Here is an 11,286-nt window from a genome sequence, read left to right on the forward strand (position 1 = left end):
TCTGCTAAAAAGTTTGCTTAAAACTAAAACAATGTCTTAATACAAGTAACTTTTCTCTTGTTCTGTTGGCAGATTTTTTAAACTTGTTCCAAGCAATTTAGATCCCATTTTTGTGGCTCATATTAAGTCTAAAAAGACATTTTATACTGAAAATAAGACAAAAACACTTGATGAGGTGTCAGTTTTTCGCCCTTTTATGTTTTTTTCTTTAATTATGTTGACCAAAAATAAGATGTGAATAAAGATACTGGGGACCCTCCTTAGGTGTCTTATAGACAGCATCGAGGCTCGAAAGCACTTAAGGTTTGAATTAAGGTTTTGTTGTTGTAATTTTTTTTTTTTTTACATTTTAAACTTTCAAAACAAAAAAAAAAAACTTTAAAAAAAGTAAGTTAAGTTTTATTTTTAAAAGTTAAGTGCTGTAATAATACACTGAAAACACTCCTTGGGCTAAATAAGCCCTGCTTTTATTTCCAGAGAAACACACAGAAATCTTTTTTTGTGGAGTGAAGTTAACTCATCTATTTTGACAAGTCCGTCCTTTGTAAAGTGGAGGAGGTAGAACAACTCGTCACCACTAAACATGAAACCATATGAAGCTGATGAAGATAATAAACATGAGAAATAATAAAAGTCAAACAGAAAACACCCTCCACCTATTCTTCAATGAAGAGTTTTCTACTTCTTCTTATAAATACTGACAGCTGAGAGATTATTTCAACGATAACATTGTTTTACCAGCTTGATAACAATCAAAAATCAAAAATAATAAGTACATAATTTCATGCTGAATCCTTTCTCATGATAAAGTGTTCCTGTATTTAAAGCAGAGTCACATCTTTTACCAGGGGATCAAAGTCCATGAATGTAGTGCACAGCCACATCCTCACCCCACAGGCTTGAGTGTAAATAAAGTGATGTCAGGTCTACTCCTCCTCCTCCTCCTTTTTATCCGGGACACCAACAAACAGAGCTGAGGTCTTCTGACCCACGGGGTTGTAGAGGAAAGCTTCAATCTCTCCTCCACCGTTGCAGCTTTTCTGGAAATGGATTTCCAGCGTGTCCTGCAGGGTCTCTCTCTCCATGACGGGGGGAATTCCTGTCAGCAGCACGGTCCGTGGACACATGGACGTCACCGTCTGGAAGGTGAAGATCACGTAAACAAATCAGGCAAAGAAGAAATTCTCCTCATGTTCACTCTGGGTTATTATTTCCTCTGATTTCACTAAAATATACCAAACCACAGCACATTTAAAAAGGCAAACAAACATACTATTCTTACTTCTTTCAAAATAAAAATTGACAAATTAAGTATTTAAACTTGTTTTTCAGAATAATACGAGTTTTTGCTTTTCTAAAACTCTGACTCTTTCTGGTTTAAGTGGATACCCTTACTGATTTTTTAAAATTTAATGAACTAGTGCTGACAGGCAATTATAAAAAAAATAATCTAATTAATTATAGGTTTTGTAATTAATTAGTCTAATTAATCACATGATTTGTAATTAATTAGTCTAATTAATCTCATTTTGATCTCATATCTGCCTGAGGTCCCCAAATAAAGAATTATAGGACATTATAAAATTGTAGCGCATGCCTAATCAGATGAAAACACAAAGAAAAAAAGAATTTTTTTTTCAACTGGCCAATATTAAAATGTCTGTGTTCGCTTCCTTTGACGTTGTGCAAACATTTACTGCGTCTATAGAGGTAAATTATGTTTTTCAGCAGGGGGAAGGCGGGGTCTGGTGGAGCTTGTCAATCAAAACCCTGCTCATAAACTACTGTGGGTGAGAGCAGTGTGCTCTTTGGACGAGAGCTCAGCACGGATATGAGGAGAAGATGTGAGATGATAGAGGCATAGTGAGATGCTGCAAGTCAGAAAAGTTCAGGCAGCTCACGCTCCAACTAAGGATGTGTTGCTGTAGTTCAGAGAGAAAGAGCGGCATGATCTTGAGAAAAGACGATGGAGATCATGGAGAGGATCAAAGGATGTAGCGCGCGAGGTGAATGTGATAAAAAAATTGTCTGTTTTTTGGATCAAAAACAGGATGACAGACATAAAAGAAGAGGGTCCACCTTTCTTAGGTAGTTTTGGTGTTTTCTTAGTCAGAGAAAACAATATTTGGGTCTTGAAAGATAGTTCAAGATGCTCTGAAGATGGATGCATTAACTTGTGGTGTGATTAATTAATCAATGCGTTAAAGTGACAGCCCTAAAATAAGCACAAGTGATTAAAAGGTTTTCCTCCAAAATTCTGACTTTGTCTGGCCTAAGTGTGTTCCCTCAAGGATTAAAAAAAAGCATTTTATCAAACTGTCTCTTGTATCTGATAGGGCACAATTATTTCAGATATTCACTGAAACAAAAACAGACAAAATATTTAAAAAAAAATGTCATACTCTTAAACTCTTTGTCTCCCACTCTCAGAGTTTGGTTGAACATATTTTAATATGTAGCTTGACTCTTCACTTTTATTCAGTAAACAGAGTTCAAATCCCAACATCAGGGTCAGTATGTGCAGAATTCCCCGGCCTTTTTCAAAGACTTACCTTAAAGTTTGTAACCTTTCCGTTGAGAAACGGCGTCACCCTGACTCTGTGACTCCTCTTGTCTGGATACAGCATCACGTCATGGAACTCAGTTTCTGTCAAACCTTTGGCAACTGATGGAGCAGAGAAAGAGGCGATGATACAACAGATTATTATTCAAGGATTTGAAGTTTTCTTCCAACTAAATCTGAAGTATTTAATCATCACTGAGGTTGATAACTGAAGGAGAGCTCACTCACAGTCTGGACTCAGGAAGGTGATGACCACGGTCCCAGAGTCAGGCAGAAATTCACGGTCTTCCACTTCTCCTCCTCCGTTCCTCGTCTTGGAGAAGTGAATCTCAAGCTTGTTGAGCAGAGACTCGATGTCCATTTTGGGCAGGTTGGAGATCAAAATGCTTCTGGGACTCACCTCAGACTCGATCTATGGGGCGGACAGACAGATCACTCACAGGACGATGAACACGGACACTGATTAGACTCATGAAGGGCGGGTAAGTCTCACCTCCACCAGCCCGGGGAGCATGACGTGAACTGGCCTGGCCTCCACAGTGATGCTGCACTCGCCTCCTAAATTCACCTCATGCTTCACCCTATCCAGGATGTTTTTCGCAACTAAATGAAAGATGGTTCAGTCAGTATTTAATCATAAATATTAGAGTTTTATGTAGTGAATGTAAATGCACGAGGAAAGGAATGACTGTTGTTTTATCACCAGCTCCCAGACAAACTCGCCTTCCTCCTCCTCAAATGTGATCAGCGCTGTGCCCCCATCCATCGGGTGAACTATCTGTGATTTCATTTCAAACTGTGAATCCACGCCGGTCTTTCCGGTGAAGATGACGTTCTTCTCAGGAACAGCAGTGAACACCTGGAATCAGAGGATCCAGGGTTTAACAGGTTAAACCGACACGTCAGCTGTGACTCTAACGCTGAGCGCTGAGTGGCAGAAACGTACGTCAGTCTGCTGCTTCAGATGGTCGTATTTAGCCTCTTCGACCTGCAGGGCTGCTCCCACTTCATCGATCTGCTTCTTCAGGTCATCGGCCTCTTCTCTTATTGCTGCTAGCTGCATCTGTGGACAGAAACACCAGATGAGGACAAGGTGGGCACCACTGTGAGACAGGAAGTGGAGATTCACACCTTTTCATTTGCAGTCTGCTTCATGTAAGACTCTTCGTCCGTTTTCAGATCCAGGGTCAGTTTTTCTGAGCGCCCTCTGAACTTCAGAGCTGAGTCCCGGAGGTCGTCTCTGCAGGAGGCCAGGTCCTTCTGGTCCTGCAGGAGTTGCTCATGTTGTTTCTGTGCAAGCAAAAGTAAAGTCTAATGACTTCATTTTTAAGAAGTGTTAAAGATAAACAAAGAGTATATCACACTTAATCAGATTCATCCCTGGAAAATTACTGAATCTTAACTGACTAGAAATTTTATTTTTATCTAGGGATGCGCGATATTATCGGCACAATATCGGTATCGGCTGATAAAAGCTTAAAAACATGTTAATCGGTATCGGCAGATATGAAAATTTCTGCCAATAGGCACAGCCGATAAGGTGCTATTCAGTTAGGATTATTATTATTTTCCATCTGAAAAATAAGCTCCTTAAATAAAATGTAGCACTTCATTTATTTGCACTGCAGAGCTCTGTGTCTGTCACCAGGTTGTTACAGTAGCTCTAAAATAATCAAATGCAACTTGGTTATGTTTAAAACTGCATTGTACATTTAAAGTTCATGTGATCTAAAGAAATTATTTTTCTGTATTTTTATACTGAATGTCTTGAGTTTGAAAAAATAATACATTTCTTATTTATGGTAAAATCAAATGTTTTTTGTCTTGTTTTATGTGTGTTTCTTAAACAAATAAGACCGTCACAATTAGAGTAACATATAAATTCCAGTACAGGATAGACTGAGCTTTCTTTACAGTGAAAAAAAACAAACAAACTTGTGATTATTAGTATCGGTATCAGCCAAAAGGGGTTACAATATATCAGCAAAAATCTAATATCGTGCAACCCCTTTTTTTATCTGATTTGTTTCATTTAAGTGTCATTCTGTGGGTGTCTACTCGGGGTTCAAACCCAAGCTGTTATACTTGTCAGGGCTGAAGTTGCACATTGAACAAAAGTAAAGATGTGTCAAAGCTTCTAAACAGTTCAACATCACAATTTTGACGTTTTATTCAAGGAATCATTTGTTTTTCAATTGACAGGTAAAACTAATCAAATGAATCTTGAAGTTAAGTCCACCTTGAGTTTGGTGATCAGAGCTTTGATTGCCTCCAGGCTGTCCTCTAAGGGCTCTGTGACTGTCACCAGGGAGAAATCCTACAACAGAAAGGAGAAAAATAATAAGAGTAGTTTTTAAAACTAGATAAACATCTACAACTGACCATTCAATTTGTGTTTTTTCACTAAATGGTGTAAAATGTCAGTCAGTGTGCCTCAAAAAATCAAAAAGCTTTCTTTAAATCTCTCGTGACAACAATAAAGAGGAAATGTGTTTACTTTTGTTCATGAAAAATGCACACAAAGCCTTAGAAAAATAGAAAAATGAGTCTGATATTTGGTGAGAAAACAAAAGAGAAACTGTATGATCTCCTATGAACACAACAACAACTTGTAAACAGTGAGAAGCCAAATGTCTCACCTCGTCTGAAGACATACTGAGCTCCAAGTTATCTGAAACAATTCACACACCAGAATTAAAAATTAATCAGTCTGTTAAGTGAATTCAGTGTATCGCAAGTGCGTAGCTCTTAGCAAATACGTAGGCCCCATGAGACTAATCAAAACCGGTCTTAATCTCACTTTCACAATGTTTGAAATGCGATTTTTAGCTTTTCACCTATTTAAACTCGTAACTTTTCAATTCCATTTAACCTGTTTACATCTCAAACTTCTAGTTTTCTTCTGTTTTTGTCTAGCTTGGTCAGGACTCACCTCTCCGAGACGGTTTCTGCTCCTGATACTTTCTTTCAGTTTCCTTTTCGCAGAAACCGCAGCGGCCACGCCACTTTTCTCCACCAGAGGGCGCTGTGGGGGAACCGGAATGTGAAGTCAACCCACCGGATATATTCTGATGTTTAAATAACCAGAAATAAAAATTATCAATGAGATAGAACTATTACTATCAACAAAAAATCGTTGTTTATTGACAGCTGGTTTAAACAAAATATTATATTTTTGACTGATTTAATGAATTGTAATGGTTCCTTTTTGAGTCACAGAGTTTATTGTAAATGTATAGGTAAATGTATGGTTGCATTTATAATTTTACAATAAGTATTTAACTTTGTACTTTACAGATGGGCAAACATTTATTTTCATTTATTCTCCAAACGTTGTACTATTTGAATTTAAATTAAAACTTTTGTCCCTCACCACATATGTATTTATTTAAATAAGAATTTCTGAGTATTTTTTATTATTATTATTATTATTTCCATTTTTTTATACTGAATCTTGTTTTATCTGTAACTCTGCTTGATTTCTCACTTTATTTATGGATGCCTTTATAATTATGTAACCCTCTGTGTTCTAAGATTGTTGTTATGTTCTTTTTTTAACTTTTACTTTGTTTTGTTTCATTATGCTATGGAACAGAAAGTACCTTGTTTTTATTATCCTCAATGAGAGTTTGTATATTGTGGAATGTTTGAAAAAAATAATAATAATAATAATAATAATAATAATCAATGAGTCAGTTGATGTGTTTTTGGCACTGTTTTTCTAAAATGACTTTAACTTCACTGAATAACAACTTCATCAATAAATGGACAAGTTAATTGTATTTATTCAGCTATTTATCGTCTGTTACATTCATTTAGGGGCCAAGTCATAGCAATAATACTTGATTTATACAGCAATTAACAAAGTTGAATAAATTTCAATAGGCACAGGTCAATGTTGGGTATTAATAGAGATTAAAAGAATCCTAAAATCAATCCTTAAGATACTGGGAAATTAATGCAGATCAGCTAAAATGTGGGTGATGTCAGCACATAATGCTTTTTATTTTTTGTCACAAGCTGAGCTGCAGTGTATCGCCCCAAAAAACTTTGTGCTCTCATGAGTGGGACAAGGAATCAAACCCCACACCAGTTCAATCAATCTTTATCTATTTAGGGGAAGAAAAAAAGGGAAGAATTTCTAATTCTATCCTAGATTCTGTCTACAGACTCTTAAGAATAACAGCAATCAAACAGATAACGAAAAACTGGTTAAAACCAAACCCACCACAAATAAGCAAATGGATTGAATCAATAAAAGAAATATATATCATGGAAAGAATTACACATAGCCTAAGAAATCTCTGATGTTTTCGAGTTGCAATGGAAGAAGATAAATGAAGTAATGCAATTATAATAATACTTGAAAAACATGGGTTGAAATAGAGGGGAAAAAAATATCTAGAAATATTGAAAAGAAGATGCATATTGTCAGGACTGCTCTGTTTGTTTTATGTTCTGTTACTTTTTGTTTTGGATTTCTTTTCTTTTTTTCCGTTTTTGTTTTTTCTCTTCGTCCGGTGTTATATTTGTTTGCTTGTCTGTTTAGTTTAGTTTTTTTTCTGAGGATTTACCTTAATTATGAAGTTGAACTGGTGTTTAACTTCTACAAAAACCTTTCTTGTTTGATGAACTCTCGTTTGCGTATGTACCACTATACTTGTATTTTACGGGAAAGTATAATTGTGCTCTTCAGCTGTAATGCAAAGTTATTTAGATCAACATAATTTAGGTTGATCCTGTGTACATTCTTGAAAATGCAAAATAAAAAGTATAAAAAAGAGATTCTGTCTACACGGTGTAGACATGTCAACACTGAAGTCTGTATTCCAGCTGCAGCGTTCGAAACCAGCTGAAGAGTCTTAATAGACTTATTAGGACAGCCCGGTCAAAGAGAGTTGCGATAGCCCCTCCTGGAGGAAAACAAAGTGAGGACCAGTTTCTCTGCATCGCTTTCCACAAGATGTGTCTCATTTTCCTGATACTGCAAAGATGAAAGAATTGCATCCTAGAGGCCTGTTGGATGTGACAGTTAAAGGACATGTCCTGATCCAAAAGAACTTAAAGGTTCCCGACAGTAGTGCTGGATGCCAGGCTGGTGTCATCCGAGGCAGTGATCTGATCACAGAAAGCCTCTCTGAAATGTTTAGGTCCAAGAACGATGACTTCAGTCTTTGAGTTTAGCAGCAAGAAATTTATAGGTACTCAGCTGTAGCTGCCTTTGATAAAAGTGATCCAGGGTTGGAAATACTTGGCTCCGAAATATTTAAAATCCCATCTTTGCAAGAGTACAAAGATATTAGATTGTAAAGTTGAAATAAATGTCTTGTATGAGTCACATATTTAAAGAAAAGGCTGACATCAAGTACAAACAGCAAGAGAGTGAGCCAATCTGTTTAAAAGCATCTTTACAAATCAAAACAAGGAAGACAGACCATACCTCAGTGGATTTACTGGTTTCTAAAAATCAACCCAACTTGTTTTTAGCAGACTGAAGAATAAAGGGCAAAAGAGTTACTCACAATGCTGAATAAAAAAAAAAACATTACTTCCCCACCAACACATGGAGTCATTAAAGAGTCAGGAGTCAGAAACCATTTTTTAACATTTATTAGTGAAAGCAAGTGAATTTAGAATCTGAGCTTCTGGAAGAACCATTTGTTCTTTCCCGTCTTGTACCTGAAAGAGAAGAAACAGAAAAAGAACATTAAAATTGATTATTCAAAAACTAAATAATTGTAAAGAACTAATCCAAAACTTAATTCTAGATGTTTAGGCTAAGAAAGAGCTTGGCTTCTTATTACAGTCAGCTTTAAGGGTGGTGTTTTAACACCTCAGCTGGAGGCAGCACTACATCAACAGTAGAGCAAAACAGAGCAGGTCCTGTCACTAACACCATGAGCACAGAAACTACAACCATTTTCAGAGGCTCCTCCTCTTTTAGATACAGATACATTAGTAGATACTCAATGCAGAACGATTTCACAGATTGGAAAAGCTGGCACACCAGTATCTCTGCAGACCAGCGACACCAAAGTGTTTAGAAATATTTTAGTTCAGTTTCTGGTTGCAGCAAATCCTCACTGAGTAAAGGTCTGGGGAGATGGTGTTCATGCACCTAGTCTGCATGTTGATATTCAGCTTGATGAACAATAATACACCTCAGTCTGCTCTGCAACTGTGCAGTATGCTATATGTAGTAGTGAAGTGACTGTTAGCGTTTCAAAGGATTGATGAAGGAAATCACTCTGAATCTGCTTCTCTGCAACAGCTTTACGAAGATATGTTTTATCCAACATGTAGAATGCACAATGCATTGCTCAGCCAACATAATAACTAGCCGATAGCTAGCAACAATTCCAGCCTCTTCTCATCTTCACCAGTAGACAACATTCATGACCCACTTTCTGAAGTCAACCTCAAAGAAAAAAAAAACAGGGACTCACCTCTCCTCAAACTTCACCTTGGCCTCCCGCCTGGCTTTGCGCTTGAGAGCAGGATCCCTGAAGACGTCCTTGTTGACAACAGTTTTGTCCAGAGGAATATCCACGGAGTATCTAAGAGACAGAGAACAAATAAGTTAGAAGTATGTTCAGTATGTTACAACCCCCAACTTCTTGAAGAGGTTCACTGAGCTCAGTGGGACTGCAACCTGAACTGGTCTGGACCAAAACAAAGAAGCTTTCAAATGATAGCTCTTCAGAGAGGCAGGGCCATATTTGCCTCTTCCAATAAAAAAAAGTCCTTTTTGGAATTAAATGTCTCTACAACTCCTGGCAACAAGTCTTTAGAGTTGAGTTGTAAGCTGTGTTCCTGAATACTATGTCAGAAAATGTGCTGCTAGTGATGTGCCAGGGATGTCTCAGATGTTTATACACGCTTATGTAAATAAAGGCTGGATAGGCTTTAACTGTCAAATTGTTATATAGATATCATATTAATATCTGTTCACTAATGTACTAAAAACTTAACATCAGTGATCTTCAACTGCATTCATCAAGCATAACAACTTCTTCTTAAGAAAAAGTTATGTAAAGAGATGAATGATACGGACCTGGTGGGCATGAGGTGGTTGTAGTTGAACACCTTGACGAAGGCCTTGATCTTGGACCTCTTGGCAACCTTCTTTTTGCCCATGGTTGTGGTCACTTTGCGGGGGTAGCGGTCGATGCCTGCGACCAGAGCATGGCTGTAAGGACGATCAGTTGTGCCATCATCGATGTTCTGCAAAGAGAATGAGAAGGAGATTGTAAGTAGGGGTACACTGACCATGAACTACAACAGTTACAGCTTTCCCATGTCCAAAATTTTTACTACATGTAACACTGTTGACAGTATGTGATGACATGACAATGACACTGATTCTATGGGAAGTAAGCAAAACAGGTTCAATCATTCGGGAGCTAAACCACTTCATGGATTACAGACCACACTGAGAACTTTGAAATCCAATCATTAGCTAAATGAGAGCAAGTGTAAACTTAACATTTGGAGTAATGAGCTCAGATCTTTGTAAACTGCAGCCGTTTACTGCCTTTTTGGGAGGAGACAAGTCAGAAGAACAAGCATCTGTACTCAAGAATGCTTACCCGAAAGCAAACTAACCAGAGTACTTATAAATAAATGGCATACACATACGGACCTCCTCTTTCTATCTCACCTTTGTAGAAACTGATCTCAAGATTGCATCTTTTTAAACGAATGCCTTACCTTCACGATGACAGCTTTACGCCCGGCGTAGCGTCCAGCTAGGACCATCACCACCTTCCCAGGCTTCATGAACTTGCCCATGTCTACATAAACAGAGAAAACTTCAATGTCACATAACTGCAAAATACATAAAACATGACAAATAATGCATGAGCAATAGCATCTATTGAGAATGAACCCGGAATCCGGGAGACGGATGATGTGCGTGTTGGCTACTGTATGGCTAGCAGGCTAGGCTAGTACGTAATGGAGAGCTATTTCAGGAGAACGGAGGATTAAATTCATTTTTCCGCACCATTAAGACACAATGAAGCCAGAATAAAAGCTAAATTTGGGAATGGCAATCTGTGAATGTAATGAGGTAAAGGGGAATCTCTATTTCAGAGGCTAAGCGTTGAGTTCAAGGAAGCAGCCATGTTTGAATCGGCACCGAGAGATGATCGCTTCATAAAATGATCGTTTTCTACCTTCAACGGCTAACAATATGCAAAAATAATAAACACAGCGTAGCTGATGGGATGTTGTCGATCGTATGGAAAGTTAAAATACAGTAATATGGTCAGATTCGATGAGATGTTTACAGATTGATGTAAGGGAAAATTCACTCACTGATGCTGTTCTACGGCCACCGCTAACAGGAAAGGAAGTACACACGCATTTCTGTGAACTTTGACACCAGCCAGCAGCTACGTCACTTCCGAGTGTGATTTTCTTGTTTAGAAAATTTATTTTACGCAGTCTATGGCTTTTTTTTTATTTCTATCTAACCTCAATCAATTTACCACGATTTTTATGCTGTCTTAATGTTTTTGTTTTTTTGTTTGATTCAAATTTTTTTTTAATGTAAAAAAATACAAAATAATAAATGAGACACGTGAGAAGAGCGGATGATACTGATTCATTTGCATTATCATCTCGAACGAGTCTATGGAATTTTAACTTTACAGTTAAAACTTCTCTTAAAAAACAGCAGAGAAAAGGAGAAACTCTTTGTCCACAGGGAGGCGCTAAAA

General features: G+C 37.5%; 2 protein-coding genes across 2 annotated transcripts; both read right to left on the reverse strand.

Moving 5' to 3' along the window:
• Positions 1-450: 450 nt before the first annotated feature.
• Positions 451-5,570, reverse strand: ifi35 (interferon-induced protein 35). The gene is made up of 10 exons (XM_074696831.1): positions 5,496-5,570; positions 5,203-5,234; positions 4,803-4,880; positions 3,695-3,853; positions 3,510-3,626; positions 3,287-3,422; positions 3,057-3,166; positions 2,792-2,975; positions 2,553-2,665; positions 451-1,139 (listed from the first exon to the last, which is right to left on the reverse strand). Exons 2-10 carry the CDS (start codon positions 5,215-5,217, stop codon positions 927-929), a joined length of 1,125 nt encoding a protein of 374 aa, XP_074552932.1. The 5' UTR covers positions 5,218-5,234; positions 5,496-5,570; the 3' UTR covers positions 451-926.
• Positions 5,571-8,158: 2,588 nt separating this feature from the next.
• rpl27 (ribosomal protein L27) lies at positions 8,159-10,964 on the reverse strand. The gene is made up of 5 exons (XM_074696833.1): positions 10,883-10,964; positions 10,274-10,356; positions 9,618-9,787; positions 9,010-9,120; positions 8,159-8,242 (listed from the first exon to the last, which is right to left on the reverse strand). Exons 2-5 carry the CDS (start codon positions 10,352-10,354, stop codon positions 8,194-8,196), a joined length of 411 nt encoding a protein of 136 aa, XP_074552934.1. The 5' UTR covers positions 10,355-10,356; positions 10,883-10,964; the 3' UTR covers positions 8,159-8,193.
• Between the last annotated feature and the right edge of the window lie 322 nt (positions 10,965-11,286).

Source organism: Halichoeres trimaculatus, unplaced genomic scaffold (genome assembly GCF_033239565.1).
Source record: "Halichoeres trimaculatus isolate MK-OKI-2021-1 unplaced genomic scaffold, fHalTri1.1 fHalTri1_scaffold_20, whole genome shotgun sequence".
Taxonomy (NCBI): domain Eukaryota; kingdom Metazoa; phylum Chordata; class Actinopteri; order Labriformes; family Labridae; genus Halichoeres; species Halichoeres trimaculatus.

Excerpts from the sequence above, each read along its gene's own strand:
- ifi35 (XM_074696831.1), bottom strand. Across the intron at positions 3,854-4,802 it reads CTCTGATCACCAAACTCAAG|AAACAACATGAGCAACTCCT; the intron begins GTGGACTTAACT and ends TTGCTTGCACAG. Across the intron at positions 1,140-2,552 it reads GAAAGGTTACAAACTTTAAG|ACGGTGACGTCCATGTGTCC; the intron begins GTAAGTCTTTGA and ends TTCACCTTCCAG.
- rpl27 (XM_074696833.1), bottom strand. The coding sequence starts at position 10,354 with ATGGGCAAGTTCATGAAGCCTGGGAAGGTGGTGATGGTCCTAGCTGGA. Across the intron at positions 9,788-10,273 it reads GTAAAGCTGTCATCGTGAAG|AACATCGATGATGGCACAAC; the intron begins GTAAGGCATTCG and ends TTCTCTTTGCAG. Across the intron at positions 9,121-9,617 it reads AACCACCTCATGCCCACCAG|ATACTCCGTGGATATTCCTC; the intron begins GTCCGTATCATT and ends TCTGTCTCTTAG.